The sequence below is a fragment of the Quercus robur genome, chromosome 9, assembly GCF_932294415.1.
Source record: "Quercus robur chromosome 9, dhQueRobu3.1, whole genome shotgun sequence".
Lineage (NCBI taxonomy): Eukaryota > Viridiplantae > Streptophyta > Magnoliopsida > Fagales > Fagaceae > Quercus > Quercus robur.
In genome coordinates this window covers 27,992,310-28,015,750 of record NC_065542.1, presented here as the reverse complement: position 1 = coordinate 28,015,750, position 23,441 = coordinate 27,992,310, and the positions used below count along the sequence as shown (strand labels likewise).

The 23,441-nt window shown below is 37.0% G+C and overlaps 1 protein-coding gene and 2 non-coding genes across 3 annotated transcripts; all 3 read right to left on the bottom strand.

Annotated features, from left to right (window-relative positions):
* Positions 1-598: 598 nt before the first annotated feature.
* On the bottom strand, positions 599-701 carry LOC126701297 (small nucleolar RNA R30/Z108). The gene has a single exon (XR_007647279.1). It is a non-coding gene; the product is annotated as a small nucleolar RNA R30/Z108 (small nucleolar RNA).
* Positions 702-1,457: 756 nt separating this feature from the next.
* LOC126701325 (small nucleolar RNA Z107/R87) lies at positions 1,458-1,562 on the bottom strand. The gene has a single exon (XR_007647303.1). It is a non-coding gene; the product is annotated as a small nucleolar RNA Z107/R87 (small nucleolar RNA).
* A 19,399-nt stretch (positions 1,563-20,961) lies between these two features.
* On the bottom strand, positions 20,962-22,233 carry LOC126700922 (uncharacterized). The gene has a single exon (XM_050399086.1). The coding sequence runs from the start codon at positions 22,231-22,233 to the stop codon at positions 20,962-20,964; it is 1,272 nt and encodes a 423-aa protein (XP_050255043.1).
* Positions 22,234-23,441: the final 1,208 nt, after the last annotated feature.

Genomic DNA, 23,441 nt, shown 5'->3' with positions numbered 1-23,441 from the left:
AAAACCAGTAATTGTGGGAGCATTCTCAAATTCTTTAAATCAGGACATTATTACCAGAAAATTTTATACCACCCTCTAGATAATATGCACCAACATGATATTAACATGGGGCATAAGATAATTTGCAAATTACGATTTGTTAATAGAACTTGTGAAAGATACATTCAATGAGATTCTCTATAATGATTTAACAAAACCATTCGAACATTGCAACCAACACAGCTACAATCACTTAACAACCTTCACTACTCTACAAATTCATATTTATAAGCCAATCTAATTGAAACACAATTTCTGAAATTTTAAAAACACAGCACACACTAATAAAATTTTAGTATAAATTAGATCTAACCCAAGTGCCCCAACTGTCCATGAAGATTAGTTTAGCTCACTTATCTTCCTGAATAATTGGTTTATCTAAAATTCACAACAATAATACCCATTTCAACTACAGAAAACAACACCAAGAATTTTAATTATATGGAAATATCAAATATACTCACTCCCAGTATGGGGTTGGACCCATGACATTAAGCTTCATGCAAAAAAGAAAGTTCAGTTTGAAAATAAAGATATGAAATGAAAATGGGGGAGAGAGTTACTCAGTGGTGGCGTTTAGAGTTTTAGGTTCGATTCCGCCAGCAAATTTCCTCAATTTTAATTTCAGAATAGGTAGCTTTTTCATCCTCATTGGAATCTACGTTTCCCCCAATTTCTCATTTCAAACTGAAGGGGATAGGATTTGAGATAGACAGATCCGTTCTAAAAAGCCAACTGAAAGCAATGATGCTCAGAAGAAGGATGGTCTAAACGTATTGACAAACAACGGGCGGAATAAAGATCGTGCCTCAGACAGAGAGGAAGAGAAGATGGATAGATTCCAAGTAGTCGGATACAAGGTAGACGGGTAGCAATGCCACGTGGCATCCACGTGGCCTAAGTGGTCTCTATGAAACTTCAAATGAAAATGTCTTGTGCCCTATGATTAACCCTAATCAACAAAATCTCTATATGGAAAGGATCCCGTAAAATACATGTATTTATGAGAATCATCCCTACAAGGAAACATCTTCTTCACCAAGAAACAAAGGTCGGTTCTACACTACTATAAAAACCCAAAACCCTCAGAAATCAAGGTACGCACAATTTATCCCAGCTCTGGCACTCTAGGATTGTGAAAGTTCTCTAACTTAACATTTGGAGGGTATTTGGCCGGTACCACGCCGGTACTCTCTGTGAGGTCTTCTTCTTCTTTGTTGTGCAAGTCTTGTCTAGGGCATGTGAGGACTGTGCGACTCACTGGCGATTTTTTGGCATCATCGCAAATGAAATAGAAACTCAAATATAAGAATAATAGTGTAACATTTGAGAAACCAAACAAAGAATGATTTGTGAGGATAATTAAAAAGAGACACGACCATGACAACAAACGACAAAAAAGAAGAAGGAAAGAGTGAGATCACTCAGTTCAACGGGTATTCGACATGCAAAAATTTCTTGTAAGAGAAAGCCCAGCATTCCGGTCTATTGAGCTTGAATTTTACCCAGTCATCATTGTGATCTTATTCTTCATCACCATTATTATTCTAAACCAAACACTCAAAACATCTAAGAGAGAAAAGATTTGGTTTTAAAAACTGGACCAGACCAACCGGTTGAACCAAAAACTGGACCTTAATCTGGTTCGATTATTGTTAAAAACCGAAAATAGAAGAAAAACCGATAAAAACTGGAAACCACCGGTTTAACTGGAAAAATCATAAACCGGTATGGTTAAACCGGTTTTTAGCAGTTCTTCATAAAAACTTCAAAGATTTAAGAGAGAGAGAGAGAGAGAGAGAGAGAGAGAGAGAGAGAGGGAAATATTGTTTCAGATTTGAGAGGAGAGATTTTGATTTTGAAAATGCTCTCAAACCTAAAGTGGTGAAGCCTAAGACACCAACAGTGACCCCAAAAACATCAGATCTCCTATCTTTGTGTTGAGGAAGAAGCCTAAAGACGAAGCAAAGTTACTGTGATTTGATATGTTCGCTTCAATTTTTGTTTGCTGCTCTTGCACAGTTGCACATACTCATATTGACTAGAGAGACAAAGAGAGGGAAAGAATATTGAAGAGGGAAATGAAAATCTATTAACTATATAAAAAGAGCCAATAGGCTTAGGAATAGTGTTAGGAATAGTGTTTTGGTTTAGTCAAGTTCTTGGACTTATTCTAATGCTACTAAAAAACCTTTCATACTTATTCAAGGCATTTGGCCAATCTGGTGAGATGGATTTTTTTTTCTTCTCAAGTACACCAATTTGTTTTTGTTTCTTTTATATTATATTATCTATATATAAAGAGAGCGAATGGCTTGAAGCTACAGTAATTATGGTTTGTTCAACTTGCACTATTTCATCGGCCGTTTTTGTTTTTTTTGAATGCATAAAGTTACAGTAGTTTTGCTACATTATTTTTGGTTTGTTCAATTCGCAATGTTTCACAAAATAATAAAATATTAACACAACAAATTGACACAATATTTTCACAATTGTTGAGGTGTTAATTTCTTATAGGTCAAAATAAAAAATAATAAAATATCACTAGCCTCATCATACACACTTTGCACGTGTGATGAGGATTTTTTTTAGTGGTCCTATTTTGTAGGGGAAAAAAAAAACCTGTTTCTTTATTTTATATATATAATTTTTATTTTGAAAATCTAATTTATAAGTGAATAAAGCAATTTGAAAATCAACAGGAGAGTGACTCTATTTTTTTGGCAATATTTTAGTCGGAGTTAGAGTTGTATGTTTACCAGATTGTGCTTTAGTTTTTCTTTATTTAAACGTAGGAGTGTAGGGGCTTTTTTGAACCAAAAAAATGAGGATCCCAAACAGGGGAAGTCCCTTAAATAATAGTGTAAATATTGGAACCAACCACAAATAAAAATAAAGTTATTGTGCAAAAAAAGTGCTACATCTACAACATTTTTCACAACACTTTCATAACAAACCATAAGTGGTAAATTGTTATTGGTTCTAATTTAAACTTGCTAATAAAATTACTTTTTTGCCCACTAATAACAACCTATAACAACCTACTACTTATAATTTAGGGGAAATTATAGTATACCCACCTGTGCTTTGGCTCATTTGCACTTTGCCTACTCCTAGTTTAAAACTTAACACTTTTCCCACCCGAGCTTCAATCCGTTTGCTCCTTGTTACCCACCTCACCCTCAGACTTTAGAAAAACATGTTTTTAATAGAAATCACAACATAAGAATGATCAAAACCAGTTTCCCTTAAAGACTTCCCTCATGAACCCTAGAATCACGAAAAATCCCCATCTACATCTAATTGGGTTGTTCGAGGGACCCAAATCTAGGTAATAAATCAGTCATTGTTTGGGTTTTCGAACTATTTTTCTTTGGATTTGTTTGGGTTTTATAATTTTTTGAGAAATTAGTCAATGTTACATGTATTTATCTGTCGAAACTCATCATTATTGAGAATGTTACATGAATTTGTTGATGTTTATGAAAAATGTGACCACCTATGGATTGGATTTGTTGATGTTTATGGGCTTTTTGTCTGTCATGGTCATTGTGCCTCATTGTGGACCCTACGAATCTGTTGAGTTTCAATTTTAGTGTTTGCATGTGCTTATTAGTAAAACAAAAACATGTGGTCCTTGCCCCCTATGTGTGTTGCCTCCCAAAAGCAAAACATAAACATACTAGTGTTTATTCTTTATGTGTCTGTTCTTTTACAATTTGTTAATTGTCTACGTGTAAAATTGTAATTTGTTATTGCAAATGGATGATATAGACTTCAAATTCGAGGTTCATTATGGGGGTACTATTCTGTGGAATCCAAATTTAGAATATTTTGGTGGGATAATTGAAATAGTGTATGATAAGGATCTTGATAGGCTTAGTTATTTTGAAATAGAAGGTATATGTGATGATTTAGGGATTGATGAACCATATAGGTTTCATTATTTAGTTCCTGAGGGCAACTTGGGGCAAGACTTAAGGCTCATAAATGATGATGCACATATGGTGTCTATGTGTAAACTTCATGTAGAATGGCCAATAGACGCCATTATACTGTTTGTGGAAAGTGGTCATGCTCCCCTTGCAGTTGAAGTTCTTGGAGGGGTTGGTGGAGGGGAAGATGGAGATTGTCAATTGGAGAGTGATGGTGATAGTGTGGTGATAGAAGAACCACATGGTGCAGTAACTGCTGTTGAAGTGGAATTTGATTGGTTGAATGAAGGTTTAGAAGGAGAAGACTTTGATTATGATGTATTTGGTGTGCTTTCTCCACCTCACAGTGTTCCACTTGAGCCTAACACTGTTCCACCTGAGCCTAACAAAGATCCACCTCAACCAACCACTGATACACCTCAGCCAAACACTAATACACCTCCTACAAACACTGATACACCTCAACCAAACATTGTTCTACCTCCATATATAGATGCAGATGAAGAGTGGGCAAAACCAGCTCTAGAGGATGACATTGCAAGTATGGATGGTTCTGATGATGAGCAGACGCCTGGCTACCTAGGATTCAATGAAAAGACTAATATGAGAAATGATAAGTTGGTAAAAGGGATGAAATTTCAAAACTCTAAGGTTTTTAGGAAGGCTCTGAGAGAGTATGTCATTTAGAAGCATATTGATATCAAGTGGAAGTTAAATGAGAGAAAGAAGATTTTTGTACATTGTAAGAATAAGTGTGGATGGAGGTGTTATGCTTCTATGGTTACTGGAGAGAGCACATTTCAGATCAAGACGCTTAATCCTGAGTGTACCTGTCCCCTAACATTTCAAAATAGTCAAGTTACATCAACATATATGGCAAATAGGTACTTGGAAGATTCTAGTACAAATCCTAATTGGGAGGTCTCAAGTGTCCAACACCATGTCATGCAGCAGATTTCAGTTGATTTAAGCCTTAGTCAAGTGTATAGATCAAGAAAGACAATTAGGGGTTTGATCACTGGGAATGAAGAGCAGCATTATAGCCTAATGTACAGATCAATGTTATGTCATGGACATAACATTTCTTTTGTGAAAATTTCAACACATCTTGTTGTCGTCACAATATTTTCAAAACTGCTAAGCTATCAATTCTTTACAAGTCAAAATAAAATATAAAAAGAGCCAATAGACTTAGGAATAGTGTTAAAAATAGTGTTTTAGTTTAGTCAAGTTTTTTTACTCATTCTAATGCTACTAAAAACCCTTTCATACTTATTCAAGGCATTTAGCCAATCTGGTGAGATTGACTTTTTTTCTTCTCAAGTACACCAATTTGTTTTTGTTTTTGTTTTATATTATATTATCTATATATAAAAAGAGTGAATGCCTCAAAATTACAGTATTTTTGGTTTGTTCAACTAGCACTATTTCACCTGCCACTTTTTTTTTTTTTGAATGTGTAAAGTTGCAATAGTTTTGCTACATTATTTTTGGTTTGTTCAATTTGCAATGTTTCACAAAATAATAAAATATCAACACAACAAATTGACACAATATTTTCACAACTGTTGAGGTGCTAATTTCTTATAGGTCAAAATAAAAAAATAAAATATCATATTGGAACCAACCACAACTAGAAATAAAGTTGTTATGCAAAAAAAGTGTTACATCCACAACATTTTTCACAACACTTTCATAACAAATCATAGGTGGTGAATTGTTATTGGTTCTAATTTAAACTTGTTAATGAAATTACTTTTTTACCCACTAATAACAGCCTACTACTTATAATTTGTTATAAAAATGTTGTGGACATAACATTTCTTTTGTGAAAATTTTAAAATATCTTATTGTCGTCACAATATTTTCAAAACAGCTAAGCTATCAAATTCTTTATAAGTCAAAATAAAATATAAAAATAGCCAATAGGCTTAAGAATAGTGTTGGGAATAGTGTTTTGGTTTAGTCAAGTTTTTTGACTCATTCTAATGCTACTAAAAAAACCTTTCATACTTTTTTTTTTAATGAAAAAAAAAAAAAAAAACCCTTTCATACTTATTCAAGGCATTTGGCCAATCAGGAGATGAATTTTTTTTCTTCTCAAGTACACCAATTTGTTTTTTTTTTTACTTTATTTTTTATTATATTATCTATAAATAAAAAGAGTGAATGCCTTGAAGTTATAGTATTTTTGGTTTGTCCAAATTGCATTGTTTCACTAGCCACTTTTTTTTTTTTTGAATGCGTAAAGGTACAGTAGTTTTGTTACATTATTTTTGGTTTGTTCAATTCGCAATGTTTCACAAAAAAAATAATAATATATTAACACAACAAATTGGCACAATATTTTCACAATTGTTGAGGTGTTAATTTCTTACAGATCAAAATAAAATAATAAAATATCATATTGGAACCAACCACAACTAAAAATAAAGTTATTGTGCAAAAAAAGTGCTACATCCACAACATTTTTCACGACACTTTCATAAGAAACTATAGGTAGTAAATTTTTATTAGTTCTAATATAAACTTGCTAATGAAATTACTTTTTTCCCATCAATAACAACCTACTACTTATAATTTGTTATGAAAATGTCGTGAACATAACATTTCTTTTTTGAAAATTTTAAGACATTTTATTGTCATCACAATATTTTCAAAACTACTAAGTTGTCAATTCTTTACAAGTCAAAATCTACTTACTATATAAAATGAGTGAATGGCTCTTTCTACCGTACCAGTTTGGTTTAGTCTATTTGGTGAGTTTTTCAAAGCTCATTGTTTTGCATATTAACCTGGTTTTTTTGTTTTGTTTTTTTTTTCGTAAGGACACCAGTTTCGTTTGTTATCTTTTTAAAAAAAAAAAATGTTTAGAGACATTGTACGTTCACAAAATTTTTAAATAAATTTTAGATAAATAGGTTGTTATTTGCTGTTATGGATTTGCAAAAAAGTAATTTAATTTATTGATTCAAATTAGAACCAATAACAACTTACCACCTATGATTTGTTGTAAAAATGTTGTGGATATAGCACTTCACAAATATTTATATGCATTTACATGACATTTTTATACTGGAACAACAAATTTTCACAATTATTAAGGTGTCAATTTTTTATAGGGCAAAAAAAAAAAAAAAAAAAAGAGAGAGAGAGAGAGAGATGGGGACTAACCACAACTGAAAATAAATTTATTGTGAAAATGCTATAACATCATATTGTTGTCACAATATTTTTACAATTGTTGAGATCTTAGTTCCTTATAGATTTAAAAAAAAAAAAAAAAAGTACAGTCCAAACATTTTCACATTAATTTCACAACAAATCTTAGGTGCCAAGCTACTATTGATGCATAAAAAAAAAGTGATATTGATTGTGGGCTCAGTTTAAAATCAGTAATAACTTGTCATCTATAATTTTTTGTGAAAATATTTTAGAAGTAGCATTTCTTTAAAATAAATAATAAAATATCATAACAAGACCTACCACGACTGAAAATAAATATTATACTGTGAAAATTTTGTAACATTTTATTGTCTTCCCAAACTCTTTTTTTTTTTTTTAGTCAAATTGGGTGAGCCAAAATTCATTGTTCCACTTAGTCTTCTTGGGCTAATTTTTTGTTTTTTTTTTGTTTTTGTTTTTTTTTTTTTTTAATTTTAAATACACAATTTTAAGAGGTGGTCACAGTTTAAAACCAGTAATAATTTGCCTCCTAAAATTTGTTGTGGAAATGTTATAGACGTAAATAATAAAATGACGTAAATACACTTTTGGTTCCTACATTTTGGGCCATTTAGGGACTGATTTTGCTCCTATGTCAGTCCCTGATTTTTCAAAATCGTCCCTACTGTCAACCCGATTACGGAATAAGCTGATATGGCAAACGGAAGTGCTAGTTGTCAAAGCCAACTAATAAAATATTGCAGAAAATGCCAGCGTGTACCACTTAACCCCACGAGACCCTCACGTGATCGAGCCACATCACGTTCCTGCCTCTTTTCCCCCATATGACGATCACGTGACCAAGCTTATCAACGTTTCAACTACCCTCCTTCAGCCACTTCATCACTTCAGTCCTAAATTCCCAAATTTCACCTAAAATCCCCAAATTAGCTCGTGCTACCTGAGAAAACTCAAGCCCAGTCCCCTGAGAAAACTCAATCCCATTTCTGTGAAATGATTTCACTGACAAATCAGTGCGAATTAGGAGGAGGAGGAGAACGTCACAATTTGAAGCTCGATTTACCTCATTGATTCTGGCATTTGAGATTCTCATATGTCTGTATATCTGTTTCTCCATCTCTTTTTATATGTCTCTCTCTCTTACTTTTAACATGTTCTATCTATGTATGTAAATCTGTCTCTCTCCTACTTTTAACGCATTCTGTCTATATGTGCAATTTTGTCTCTCTCATCGATTAAGGACCACACTTTTGGTGATTCATTATGCTTTAATTTGTCTGTTTGGTTGGTGTTTGTTATTGTTTGGCCTTTAGGGATCAATGTGGTCCACGAATGTTCCCTGTTATCAGTAAACTATATACATTTTTTGCATTGTTTTGTCTTCCATGTAGGAGCTTATTGTTTAGAATGTATATAGTCAGTGCATGTTTGACTGTTTGGTTTAGTTTTGTCTTTATTGTAATAAAATAATCAGTACTTTTTTTCCATGCACACAGAATGGACAATTTATTTACTATGCATGTGCATTATGGGGGGCAGTTTACTGAAAATCTTGAGGAGTATGAGGGGGGTGAAGTGGGGATAGTAGATAATTGTGATCCTGATGAGTGGTCTAAGGTAGAGATTGAGGCCATTTGTAGGGATTTTGGGTACATTGCTGTGAGCAGGCTATGGTACATAAAGCCTGGGGATAATGAGGAGAATAGGGTGTTCCACTTGATCAAGGATGATAAAGATGCAATGCTCATGACTGAATTGATGAGGGGTCATGGGCAGATTCGTGTATATGTAGAGCATCCAGTGTATGATCCTATCCTCATTAATGGGGGTAATGGAGTAATATTGGATGTTGCTGTAGGAAATGAGCATGATGAGCATGTTGACTTTGTGGATGTTAGTTCATCTGAGGGGGAACCTGCTTATGATGCTTATTACAATGGTAAGGGCTACTTTGATGATTTTGATGAGGGTGGGTCCTCTGGTGGTGATGATGATTTTGATGGTCATCGGTATTTCTATGAAGGTGACATGGATGATGAACAGGTCCCAACAAAATAGACTAAGTATTTTGAATGTGGAATCTAAGTTGTGCCCTAAAGTATGTAAAAGATTGCACAGGAAAAGGATGGGTAGCAATAGATGGTTGGCTTGTTGGGCTTTTGACACAAGGTTTGAGGTTAAGAATGGGCTAGTTAGCTTTATTATGGAGTTATCTAAGAGGACCTGTAGTTGTAGGAAATGGGACATCTTTGGCATTCCATGCTGCCATGCAATTTCATGCATTTTCTTCAATAGAGAGGCAGTTGAGAAGTACACTGATGACTACTACAGAGTCAACATATACAAGGCATGCTATGAGCTAGTGATTGATCTAATCAATGGTTAGAATTTGTGGACCCCAACTGGACTCCCACCTGTGCAGCCTCCAATAAAGAGAAGGCCACCTGGTAAGCCCAAGAAGAAGAGAGCAAGGGAACCCAACGAACCAAGCAAGGGGCATAGCAAGGGTTTGGGTATTGCAAAGAGATGCAAATCATGTGGGAAGATAGGCCATAACAAAAGAAGTTGCAAAGGAGAGGTTGGGGGCAATTCTTCACTGCCTACAGCTGCTGCTAGTGGTCCAAACAGAAGGAGTTCTAGGCCAAAACAGGTATAATATCAGTTTATTCACGAATCACAATTGTTTGTACTTGTTTTCTACCTTTTGAAGTTAACTTGAGTGTATATGTATGTGTAGACAAGTAACGGTGGTCATGGTGGTAGAGCAAGTGGAGTGGCCATCAATGAGCCAAATCAACCAAGGGTACCATCTACCAACAGGCCAGCCAACAACAGAAGCAGTGCACCCTCCAACAATCCAGCCAACAATAGTGCAGCAACCACCTACACACCTAGGAGCAGTGAACCCCCCAACACTTCAACATCCAAGAGGAGGAAGGGGAGTATCACAAGTGACACTTTGAATGCATCAAGAAATGCATCTAGGTACAGAGAAGTATTGAGGGGTAATGAGAACCAAGCATCTGTGCATGGACCAAGGGGATCAGCTAGTGGAATCTGAGCTTTTCACTATTTGAATTTTTTTTGAACTTTTGTCTTTTTGTAGTCAGTTTGAACACTTGTTAGTTATGTGCATTGGCTCTTTTTGTTGGTTGTAATGAGGGCTGAACAATGGTTGACTTATGTCCATTTTTGTATAGCTGAACAATGGCAGCTAAGTAGGGTGATATGTGGTGCAATCACCTTTTATTTTTGTTGCCTGAACAATGGCTTAATTAACTAACTTGGATTTCATGCTTGATATCTATATTGAATTATGATTGTTGGCAGGCAATGGTATGATTTGTATTTCTATTTTATGGTAGGGAATGACCTATATGCTTTGTGTAATTGGCAGTAATGTTGTGGTTTCTGTATTGTGCTGCAATTATGAGTATTGTGGCATGGAATGAATTCCATTATTTTCAGTTTATGGTTTGTATACTTTTAGCTATGATATGTGTGTCCAACAGATTCATGTACACAGTAGAATTGGTAACTGCAGTCACTATGTACATGGGAGGTTTGGTAACTGCAGAACAATCAAAACATTGCACACAACTACCAAAATAAGTTCAGTCATTCATTACAAACCAGTAAATAATGAGCAATTTAGGTAAAAAAACATATACAATTTAAGTTCAACCCATGAGAACTTCATTTCATTCCAGCTGAAATTACAAGGTCATTGGTATACACTTCTCCTCAAAATATTGCACAATGCATATTCCTAAACACTGACAAAAAGGCATGCCAACCCTTCATACAAAAAGCATGCCAAACCTTCATACAAGGCACTTAATTTCTCTACACCAACTAATCCACCCAGCAATACACCACAATCTACCCAGCTAATCCAATAAAGCTAAAATCACACAAAGGCATATCCCACACATCACTATTGCCAAAATTAGAGACACTGTCAAACACTTCTCCCTCTTTTTGCAAGTTGAAACCTCAGCCTCGAGTCTAAGAATGGTTTGCCTCTGTTCTGGGATAAGCACCTTCCCACGCGCACATTTGACAGCTGGCACTTCCGTTTGCCACATTAGCTTATTCTATAACCAGGTTGACGGTAGGGATGATTTTAAAAATGATTTTGAAAAATCAGGGATTGACATAGGAGCAAAATTAGTTTAGGGACCAAATCGAGAAATGGCCCAAAATGTAGGGACCAAAAGTGTATTTACGCCTAATAAAATATCAGACTGGGACCTACCATAGCTAGAAATAAAAAGTATTGTGAAAATGTTGTAACATTTTATTGTATTCCTAGACTTCTTTTTTGGTTTAGTCAAAATTTGGTGAGTCAAAATTCTTTGTTTCAAGCATGATTTTCTTTAGTTGCCTTTTTGTTTTTTAATTTTTTTTAATGCACAGTTTAAAGTGGTTGACTCAATTTAAAACCAATAACAATTTGCCACCTAGGATTTATTGTGTAAATGTTGTAAACATAACATTACTCTAAAATAAAATAATAAAATATTAGACCAGGGCCCACCATAACTAAAAATAAATGTAATATGAAAATATCATGACATTTTGTTGTGTTCCTAGACTTTTTTCTTGGTTTAGTCAATTTGTTGAGCCAAAATTCACTTTTTTAAGCACAATTTTCTTGGGCTCATTTTTTTTTTTATCACATTGTTTAAAGTAAAAAAAAATTGTGTAAAAAACATTTTTCCCCTTTATGTTTAGGGTAGTTCATTCCCCACTAAACTTTAAAGTTGAATGATTTTATCCTTTATATTTTGTAAGTGAGTATATAACCCTATTGTTACTATTTCAGTTAAACTTTTATGAAATTTTATGACTCCTAGAATATTCCATTGTACAATGTCTTAAATACCCAACTAAATTTTAATGTCCCAAAAATTTTATTTGTTTATTTTGAGTTTTATGTGGTGATCATACTTGGAAAGTAAGAATGATGATGTCTGTGGTTTCTATTTGTTACTTAGAGAACACTAATTTATTAGAGGTTTAAATCTTCTAGATTTATAAGTTTATCTAATGAAAATTTCAATGACATATGTATTATTTTTTTCCTGTTTAAAAGTGTGTTCATTAAAAATTAAATAAGCTAAAAATCATAATTACACTCATAAATAAGATGACAAAGAAGGAAATATGAATAACAAAATATATATTCATTATTGTAGATGGTTGTAGGTATTTAATTTAATGAAAAGTTTCAATTGTAGCATATATCATCATTCATTGCGAAATTTTAAATATTGTGACAATGCCTTATCAAAACTTAATTGCTTATATTTGGAAGATAATAACATTCGTTATTATTCTTAGTAGAATTTTTTTGTGAGTAAATATTGCCTTTAGTAAAATAGGATCTAAGAAATTATCATATTAAATAGATATTCATGTGTTAAATAGCTATACTAAATTTAAGTACATGATTTCATACTTCTTCAAAAAAAAAAATATATATCTTAATTTTCTTGCTTAAGGAGCAGCACATGCCTTACACGTGCACCCCAACTTAGTAAAATATAAAAAGACCCAATAGGCTCAGGAATAGTGTCTTGGTTTAGTCAAGTTTTAGACTCATTCTAATACTACTAAAAAACCTTTCATACTTATTCTAGGCATTTGGCCAATCTGGTGAGATGAAATTTTTTCTTCTGAAGTATACCAATATGTTTTTGTTTTGTTTTATCTATACTACTATTTAAGGGGCTTCCCTTGTTTGGGATCCTTTATTTTATGGTTCAAAAATACCCCTACACCCTTAGGTTTAAATATGACATTTCGGTAAAAATACATCTCTAATTCTCAATAAAATAGGATTGTAAGGACTTAATTTGTAACGATCCCAAATTCGTATTGGGTTCGAACGTTAAAGGCCTAAACAATAAATTTGTAAAGCGTGGATGTCAAAGAGTTAGGTTAACTCCAAAAGAAAAACGATTAAACTTAACGTTTATAGGCGGATTAGCACTAATATAACGATCAATTTCTCTTCCAAACAAGTTCAGTTCTTTATTTCATAAGGTTTTCTTCTAAGTACTCTTTGTTTAGAAGTTCTGATCTCTTCTCTCAATGCATTCTTCCATGTTATATACTGCCCTCTTGGTTTCATCTTCACCACACACGTGTAGGTTGGGTTCGGGAGATCCCTTCCTGTCCCATCCAACACCTCCTGGAACCTCCAACCAGCAGCTGTAAGGCTGTCTCATCACTGTTCAGGCATCACCTCCACATTAATGCGGCCAGAGAGTTGGTTGAGAGGCAATTAATGCGGAAGCAGATTTTGTTAAAGATATTTGTTTACCTTTTCTTTCTTAACCTTGGTCCCATGTCCCACCTTCAGTGGTAATGTAGCTCTGAGGTGTATGCAACAATGTGGCGTTCAGGTCGTCCTCGGACTCATACTGCTGAGAAGGATTTTGTCCTCGGACGAATACTAAACTCACCTCACATGATATCTACTCTCCTTTTCATTTGGTTACCCTTATAACCTGATATGGGCCTCCTCGGACAGTTTTACGTCCTCGGATAGGCCACAGGCCCAGTTAACACGATTTTAATAATTTATTGATTAACCGGCCCCCACAATAGCCCCTCAAAATCTTGCTTTTCGACTCCTCGGGAGAAAAGATTGATTTTGATGTCACAAGCCCATACCCTTTTATGTTTTAGGCATGCTCCTGACGCTTCAGCATCCCGAGCGTGGCATCATTAAATTTTGGCGACGCCCTTATCTCCCACGTTCAACGATAAGATGTAAATTGATCGGTAGGGGATCTATCTCGTTTCGCGAGCGGGAACTTTCCCGCTCATAACTTTTGCACGACTATAAAGGAATTCTCAAATCAATTCTCTTTCTTACCTTCAGCGATCACACAATTCTAGAGCTCATACACTGAACCTGTCTTTCTCCTTTTTCATCGTTTTCTTGGCATCTACAAATACTTAAATCTTGTCTGAGGACCCTCTTTCAAACCTATAAGTTTTCTCAAAACCTTTACCACTTTCATCTTAAACTCGTTAATTTCTCTACTAAATCCTTTAGGAAAATGGGGAAAAAGGAGGGTAAGTTTCGATGTCTAGTTGAGTCCGAGGAAAGTATGAGAAATTTCCGCTCTAAGTATAGGATTCCCTCTACGGTGGGTATGAGGTACACAGCCCAAGGGGAATGAGCCGACGCTAGACAAACAAGGGAAGTGGTTATTCTCATGATTGCCTTCATAGAAGGCGGATGACCATCCCCATGGGTAAGATTATTAGGAGCTACCTTAGGTTCTTTAGGTTATCCCCAACTTAGTGTGCCCCAAATATGTTTAGGGTCCTTGGAAGTATAGAGGCGTTGAATGAGAGAATGGACCTAAACCTGACCCGTCATGACGTGAACTGGGTGTACAACCTCCATCACTTGAAGGGGCAAGGGTATTATCTCAAGTCGAGATATCCCGAGATGAGGCTAATTCAGTGCCTTCCCACTTCAAACAAGAACTTAAAGGAGGATTTCCTTATCTTTTCTGGGGAATGGCATGATGGTCTGCCATGCCCCACGGAGGAAGGAACACCAGGTGGGAATGCAGTCATAGATCCATAATATCCAGTTCATACATATTTTTCCTTTTTTTTTTTTTTTGCTTTGTTTTGAGTCTTAGTATTCTTATCCCTAATGATGTTTCATTTCAATGGTTTTGCAGATAGACATTTCACGAAGTCCAACCTTAAGTTAGTCAACAAAGCAAGCTTGGATAGGGTATTGAAAGCCGAGATCTACGTGAACGAAGCTGACGGCCAACTCCGGACAGCCCATTTAATCCTCGGCTACACCCCCCTCTCGTTTGCTTTCCAAGCGCCGAAGTACGTGATCAGAGCCCATGATCCTCGGCTTCACCGTATTAGTGTTGCCTTCAAGGGGTTCATCGTTCCAGAAGGTATCCCACTTCCCTAGGATACATCCCGCACTGAGCCCCTTTTTGTGGCCACCGTCTTAATAGGAGCCTCTTCATCCCAGCCTATCCTCAGAGAAGAGGAAGTAGAAAAGAAGGAGGAAGAGGAAGAAGAAGAGGAAGAAGTTGTAGAACTCTCAGACTCCTTAGAAGATTTTGGGGTTTTCGATCAACCTATACGCTCCGAGGAAGATCTTGACGAAATGGGAATACAAAGGAAGCTCTAAAGAAGTTTAATGGAGTTGATCGAGAATCAGCCTGGGGGGAAGAACGCACCAGGGAAATCAATGCAATCCCAGATTCCTTCTCTTCCCACCAGGTCTCCACCTCCTGCTCCTCGTCCACCATCTCATCAACCTCAACAGCCAATCAGAACTGATACGGTCGAATTGAAAAGGTACAGGGAACAGAAAGGGAAGGACGTGGTGGATGCTGGCAAGTCCCGTCCGACCCGCGAGGAAGATGCCCAAAGAGTTGCAAAGCAGCAGAAGATTAGCCATCTTCCTCAGCGAGGCCAGGAGAGGTTTGAAACTCAACCTCCTGAGCCTCAAGCCTGGCTGCCAGCACTCATGCATGGTGGGGAGCCCCTACGAGATGATGCATCTATTAGGGACTTCAACGGTGGCATTTGGTGTCATGTAGCCTCGGCTATAGAGGAGGCCTTGTTACTCCCAAAGGACATGGCCGAAATAAAGAATGTGAGGAAGAATGAACTCATCCTCAATAATAAAATATACTTGGGCATGGTATAGTGCTAACTCTTTTCTTTTTCTTTTTGTGATCATTACTCATTGATGAGTACTTTTTACTGACTATAGTATTAATCTCTTCCTTGTAGGTTATCCAAAATACTTTTAAGCTGGATGAGATGCTCAATATCTGCTACAGTCAGCTAGACGATGAAAAGAAGAAATGTGCAATGGCTGTACAGACTTTGACACAATCCGAGCAGGGCTTGGCTGATGCGAGGAAAAAGTTACTTGCTGAGGAGCAAGCTCACAAGAGCGCTGACTCGGCCTTGGAAGGCTATCAAAAGCAGGCCGAGGACCAAGGAAACCACTTGCGTGAGGCAAATGCAGAACTGAAGACTGCCTGCGAGCAAGTTGCAGTACTTAAGAAGCACCTGGAGGAAACTCAAAAGCTGAGGGAGCAAGCTGAAAAGTCCAGGGAGGAAGCTGAGAAAGCAAAAACTGAGGCCGAACAGGCAACGAATGAAGCCAAGCAGAAAGGCTATGAAATCGGTGTGGCTGAGACGGAGGAGACATTAAGAGTAGAGGTGCTAATGGTGTGCCGTATCTACTGCGCCCAAACTTGGGATGAAGCCCTTAACCGAGCTGGGGTTGAGGCTTCATCCGAGTTGAGGAAGCCAGAGAACGTGTTCTACCCTGAAACAATCCACACCTCAGCTCCTCCATCCAGTCAGGCTGAAGACACTCCCACAACCGTCAATCCTAATAAGGGGGTTTTGCCTCCAAGTCTTCCTCCTCCTGGCCAACCGGAACCGGCTAAAGGCAACAATGCCCCTCCAGAAGCTTCCTTGGACAAGACTGCAACTGTTTCTAAGGCAGAGGTTGCCTCTCAAGGCTTTCAACAGGATTTGGCTTCCACAGTCATGCCAGCTGGGGGAGCTGCTAAGGATAAAGAGGGAGTCACCACCTCAGAGGCAGATAAATCAGCCAGCCAAGCTCCAAAGCTCCAAATCAAGTTGAAAAAATAGGACTTATTTTGTAATTTGACTAGGGCTTTTGTAAGGATTCTTATGTTTATTTACTTATTGTTATTACCGTTTTATCTTATCTTTGTACTTGTTCACTGTGTTATCTTAATTTGAATGGACTCATTTTGGCTATCTTTCGTTTGCAAGAGAAAAAATAACTTATAAACATTAACAATTGGGGATTAAAAATGGGTGATAACCATTAATACTATGAGGTCTCAGGGAGACATCTTGGATACATACGTATTGTTTCTAATCAATTGAAACTTTAGGGAATGTTCAAAAGTTGAATAAAGTTGGGTCTACAGTACTTCAATTGTACATTAGATGATGTTCATAAGCTTAGTGGGGTTTATATCTCCAATAGGTGATTAAAAATCCTGTGATCTTAGGACGATATTTGAGAATTTGTTATCTTGGAATGCATAAGCCCAAGTGGCCCTAGCACTTTAATATCAAGAGGCTATATTAGTTTCCAAGGAACCCATTTAGTGACCCAATAAACTTCACAGGGTGTTAATTTCCACTAAGTTTGTGGTCCGAGGACCTGACATAACTTAGTTTCTATTTAATACTTCACAAGATGCAATAGGGTATTAATTTCCACTAAGTTTGTGATCCGAGGACCTGACATAACGTAGTTTCTATTTAATATTTCAATAGATGTCATAGGGCATTAATTTCCACTAAATTTGTGGTCCGAGGACCTGACATAACTTAGTTTCTGTTTAATACTTCACAAGATGCAATAGGGTATTAATTTCCACTAAGTTTGTGGTCCGAGGACCTGACATAAATTAGTTTCTGTTTAATACTTCAATAGATGTCATAGGGTATTAATTTCCACTAAGTTTGTGGTCCGAGGACTTGACATAACTTAATTTCTGTTTAATACTTCACAAGATGCAATAGGGTATTAATTTCCACTAAGTTTGTGGTCCGAGGACCTGACATAACTTAGTTTCTGTTTAATACTTCAATAGATGTCATAGGGCATTAATTTCCACTAAATTTGTGGTCTGAGGACCTGACATAACTTAGTTTCTGTTTAATACTTCACAAGATGCAATAGGGTATTAAGTGCCCGTTTGGTTCCACTTTTGGTTCCACTTTTAGCCCAAAACGGGCGTTTTCAAAAAAGCCCAGCCACGTTCTGCGTTTGGTAAAGTTGAAAACGCAACTTTTTTATAAAAGTTGCGTTTTCAACTTTTACAAATACTGAAGAGAAAACGCGCTTGGTTTATGGACCATCAGCTGTCCATAAATCAAAACGCGCATAGCGCGTTTTGATTATTACCGTTGCAGCACGTTGAAAGACCGAAATACCCACACTCACATTCGCCCCTCATCTCTGATCTCTGCTCTCCCTTCGCATTTTTGACGCCTCCCATCTCTGATTCTGCCTTGCTCTGCCTTCGTAAGTCTCTCTGGGAAGGAATAAAAAAAGGAGGAAAGAAGGATTAAAAAAGGAAGAAAGAAAAAAAAAAAAAAAAAAAAAAGAGACGAAGAAGATGTTCTGGTGTTTTGGAGAAATGGCAAGGAAGGAATAAAGAAAGGAGGAAAGAAGGATTGAAAAAAAAAAAAAAAAAAAAAGAAGAAGAAAGAGAAAGAATCATGCAGACGAAGAGCTAAGAAGAAAAAAAAAGAAAAAAAAAGAAAAAAAAAAAAGAGACGAAGAAGATGTTCTGGTGTTTTGGAGAAATGGCAAGGAAGGAATAAAGAAAGGAGGAAAGAAGGATTGAAAAAAAAAAAAAAAAAAAAAAAAAAAAAAAAAGAAAGAGAAAGAATCATGCAGACGAAGAGCTAAGAAAAAAAAAAAAAAAAAAAAAAAAAAAAAAAAAAAAGAGGAAGAAGGAGAGCTCTCTGGGATGTTCTGGAACTTGGAGAAGTGAAATGGAAAAAGAAAGGAAAGAAGGAAATAAAGGAAAAGAGTGGCCAGTGGGTACGTGTGTGGCCTGGAAAAAAAGAGGGAAAAAAAAAAAGAAAAAAAAGAAGAAAATGCGGTAAGTGAGTGGAGGAGAAAAAAAATGAAAAAGAATGAAATATTATCATAATATTTTCACAATAAATATTAAGTAGTAGGTTATTATTAGCTAACACTTGTCGGAAAAAATAATTTCTTTAGAAAGAGAAAAAAATAATTTTAATAGTACGTTCAAATTAAAATTAGTATCAATTTTTATCACAATATTTTTACAATACTTTCACAATAAATCTTAAGTGGTAGATTATTATTAGCTAATATTGGTAAGAAAAAAATAATTTTTTTAGAAAGAGAAAAATTGATTTAAGTATGATGAAGTAATTGATTTAAGTATAAAACAAACTCACATAAAAAAAAAAAAAAAAGTATGAAATAAATTCCCTTATATATACATTGTCCTTTTTGGTCATTTACCCCTCAAAAAGCCACTTTTATAAGTGCTAGCCAAACACTCAGCTTTTTCATTATGCACTTTTTAACAGTTTTTACCAAACACTCAGCTTTTTGAAACTCCACTTTTTCATTATGCACTTTTACAAAACTCCACTTTTTCATTATGCACTTTTTCAAAAAGCTGAACCAAACTCACCCTAATTTCCACTAAGTTTGTGGTCCGAGGACCTGACATAACTTAGTTTCTGTTTAATACTTCAATAGATGTCATAGGGCATTAATTTCCACTAAATTTATGGTCCGAGGACCTGACATAACTTAGTTTCTGTTTAATACTTCACAAGATGCAATAGGGTATTAATTTCCACTAAGTTTGTGGTCCGAGGACCTGACATAACTTAATTTCTGTTTAATACTTCAATAGATGTCATAGGGCATTAATTTCCACTAAATTTGTGGTCCGAGGACCTGACATAACTTAGCTTCTGTTTAATACTTCAATAGATGTTATAGGGTATTAATTTTCACTAAGTTTGTGGTCCGAGGACCTGACATAACTTAATTTCTGTTTAATACTTCACAAGATGCAATAGGGTATTAATTTCCACTAAGTTTGTGGTTCGAGGACCTGACATAACTTAGTTTCTGTTTAATACTTCAATAGATGTCATAGGGTATTAATTTCCACTAAGTTTGTGATCCGATGACCTGACATAACTTAGTTTCTGTTTAATACTTTACTACATGTCATTAGGTGTGGAAACACAAGATGCACGATTAGCATAAATTAAAGGAAAAACCCAAACTAGACTACTTTTATTAATAATAATACCTCTTGAGATTATTTACATTCCAAGGGTGAAGTACAGCTTTTTCATCTAGGTCTTCCAAATAATAGGCTCCTATTCCAACTACTGAAGTGATCTGATAAGGCCCTTCCCAATTAGACCCCAGTTTTCCCCAAGCTGGATTCTTGGTGGTTCCCAGAACTTTCCTCTACACCAGATCTCCTACGGCTAACGATCTCAGCTTCACATTAATATCATAGCCTTGCTTGAGTTTATGCTAGTAGTAAGCCAATTGGACCATTGCACTTTCCCTTCACTCTTCAATCAAGTCTAAACTTTTCCCCAACAACCCATCATTACTGTCCGAGGAAAATGTACTAGTTCTTAACGTTGGGAATTCAGTCTCCAGAGGGATGACGGCCTCGGCTCCATAGGTTATGGAAAAAGGAGTCTCCCCTGTTGATCGTCGAGGCGTTGTTCGACAGGTCCAGAGAACATGTGGCAATTCCTCTACCCATTTTCCTTTTGCATCATCCAGTCTCTTTTTAAGTCCATTGACTATTACTTTGTTAACAGCTTCAGCTTGCCCATTCCCTTGAGGATAAGCCAGAGTGGAATATTTGTTTTTTATACCTAAGTCTGAACAGTATTGCCTGAAGGCCGTACTATCAAATTGAAGGCCATTATCCGAGACAAGAGTGCGTGGAGTTCCAAATCGCGTAACAATATTCTTTCAAATAAACCTCTTAACATCTACGTCTCTGATGTTAGCCAAAGGTTCAGCTTCGACCCATTTAGTAAAGTAATTTGTGCCGACCAGCAGATTCTTTTTGTTTCCTAAGATTTTAGGAAAAGGACTGACAATATCTAGCCCCCATTAAGCAAAAGGCCAAGGGCTAGACAGAGGGTTAAGGATTCCTCCAGGCTGGTGGATGTTTGGGGCGAATCTTTGACACTAGTTGCATTTTCTGACATAATCCTGCGCTTCCTTCTGCATATGTGGCCACCAATAGCCTTGAGTAATGGCTCGGTGTGATAGGGACCTTCCCCCTGTATGACTTCCACAAATACCTTCATGCAGCTCCTCTAGGAGTGACTCTGACATCTCGGGATGTACACAAAGTAGGTACGGCCCAGAAAATGACCGTTTATATAGCTTTTTGTCCTCAGATAACCAAAACCGAGGAACTTTCCTCCGTATTTTATCAACTTCTATTTTCTCTTCGGGCAAGATGTCACTTTCGAGGAATTTCAGTATGGGATCCATCCAGCTCGGCGCTAGATTAACTTGATGAACCTGACGTACGTCCTTTTCTGGTGAAGTGGGTGTATACAAATCTTCGACGATTATCACCTGAGGAAAATTCCGTGTTGAAGAGGTGGCAAGAGTTGCCAAGGAATCGGCATGGGTATTTTCTCCTCGGGGGATGTGCGACAAGACGAAAGATTCAAATTTCGTTTGCATACGCCTAACTTGACTCAAATACCCCTGCATTCTTGGATCTCGGGTTTCCAGTTCTCCTTTCACTTGGCCAACTACCAATCTTGAATCCGAGAATAATTCTGCTATCTTTCCACCCATTTTATGGACCATACTCATTCCCATCAATAAAGCTACGTATTTTGCTTCGTTGTTAGTAGCCGAGAATCCCAACCTCAAGGATTTCTCAATGACAATCTCTTTAGGGGATATCAAAACTAGCCCCAATCCTGCCCCCCGTTGGTTTGCTACTCCGTCCATATATACCCTCCAGGAGGAACCGCCTTGTGTGGATATCAGACCAACCGATTTTTCATCCATGTCACTTTGCTTCATATTAGTTTCTTCTGGACACTCAGCGAACTCAGCAACCAGATCAGCAAGGACCTGGCCTTTCACAGAGGTGCGAGGCATATACTTGATGTCAAAAGCACCTAGGATTGTGCCCCACTTAGCAATTCTCCCAGTGTAATCTGCACTTCTAAGTATGGACTTGAGAGGTAACTGAGTCAAGAAAACCACTGTATGGGCTTGAAAGTAATGTGGAAGATTGCATGTTGCATGGACCACCGTCAAGATGGCCTTTTCCAATGATAAGTATCTCACCTCGGCTTCATGAATGGACTTGCTTACGTAATAAACTGGTCTTTGTACGCCGTTGTCCTCTCGTATTAAGACAAAACTAACTGCATGAAGGGCAACTGTCAGATAAGCAAACAGCACCTCATCTACCTCAGGACTAGACATGATAGGCGGCCTGGACAGGTACTCCTTCAACTGCCGAAACGCCACAGCACACTCCTCGGTCCATTCAAATCTTTTCTACTTATGCAGTAGAAGGAAAAAGGGACGACACCTCTCGGCCGATCTGGAGATAAATTGGTTCAAAGCAGTAGTCATTCCAGTCAGTTTCTGCACCTCTTTTGGATTCCGAGGTGCTTGTAAATCGTTGATGGCCTTAATCTGATCTGAGTTCACTTCAATTCCTCTATGAGTCACCATGTATCCTAGGAACCTCCCGGAGCCTACACCAAAGGAACACTTTGAAGCATTCAGGCTTAACTTATGCTTTCTAAGTATTCTGAAGATGTTCGTGAGATCTTCCACATGCTCGGACACCACCTTACTCTTCACTACCATGTCATCAATATAGACTTCAATGTTTCTGCTCAGTTACGGTTCGAACATTTTAGTCATCATCCGTTGATAGGTAGATCCTACATTTTTCAAACCAAAGAGCATCACTTTGTAATGATAGTTTCCAATAGGGGTGACAAAAGCAGTCTTCTCTTGATCGTCCAATGCTAGCGGTATTTGGTGATATCCTTGGAAGGCATCTAAGAAACTCATCCTAGGATGACCAATGGTTGCATCCACCAACTGGTCTATCTTTGGCATGGGAAATGGATCCTTGGGACAATCCTTATTGAGGTTCGTGAAGTCTACGCACACTCGCCACTTTCCTGTCTTCTTCTTTACCACCACCGTATTGGCCAACCATTCAGGATAAAAAACTTCTTTGATAGCCCCAGCCTGCTTGAGCTTGGTCGCTGATGTGGTTGTCTTTTGGGAATTACGGAAGGATTCACATTGAATCGATGACAAATGAAATTCGGATCTATACCTGAGGCTTCATATGGGCTCCATGCGAACACATCCACATTTGCTCTGGGGAATTCTAGCAATCGCTCCTTTTCTTGCAAAGGCAGTTTAGCCCCAACCTGGAAGAATCTTTCCGAATCATCAGCAACAATTACCCTCTCCAAATCTTCACACTTTACCTTGTCAGCTGGTCCATCTAAGGGTAATGCTGGGGGTTTTAATTGCTATAATCCATTACGACGGTAGCCGAGGTCTCTGCCTCTGGCCGATGTTGTAAAGTCGCTACCAGGCACTGCCGAGCTGCAACCTGGCTTCCTACTATCTCTTATACTTGGCCTCCAGAGGGGTACTTC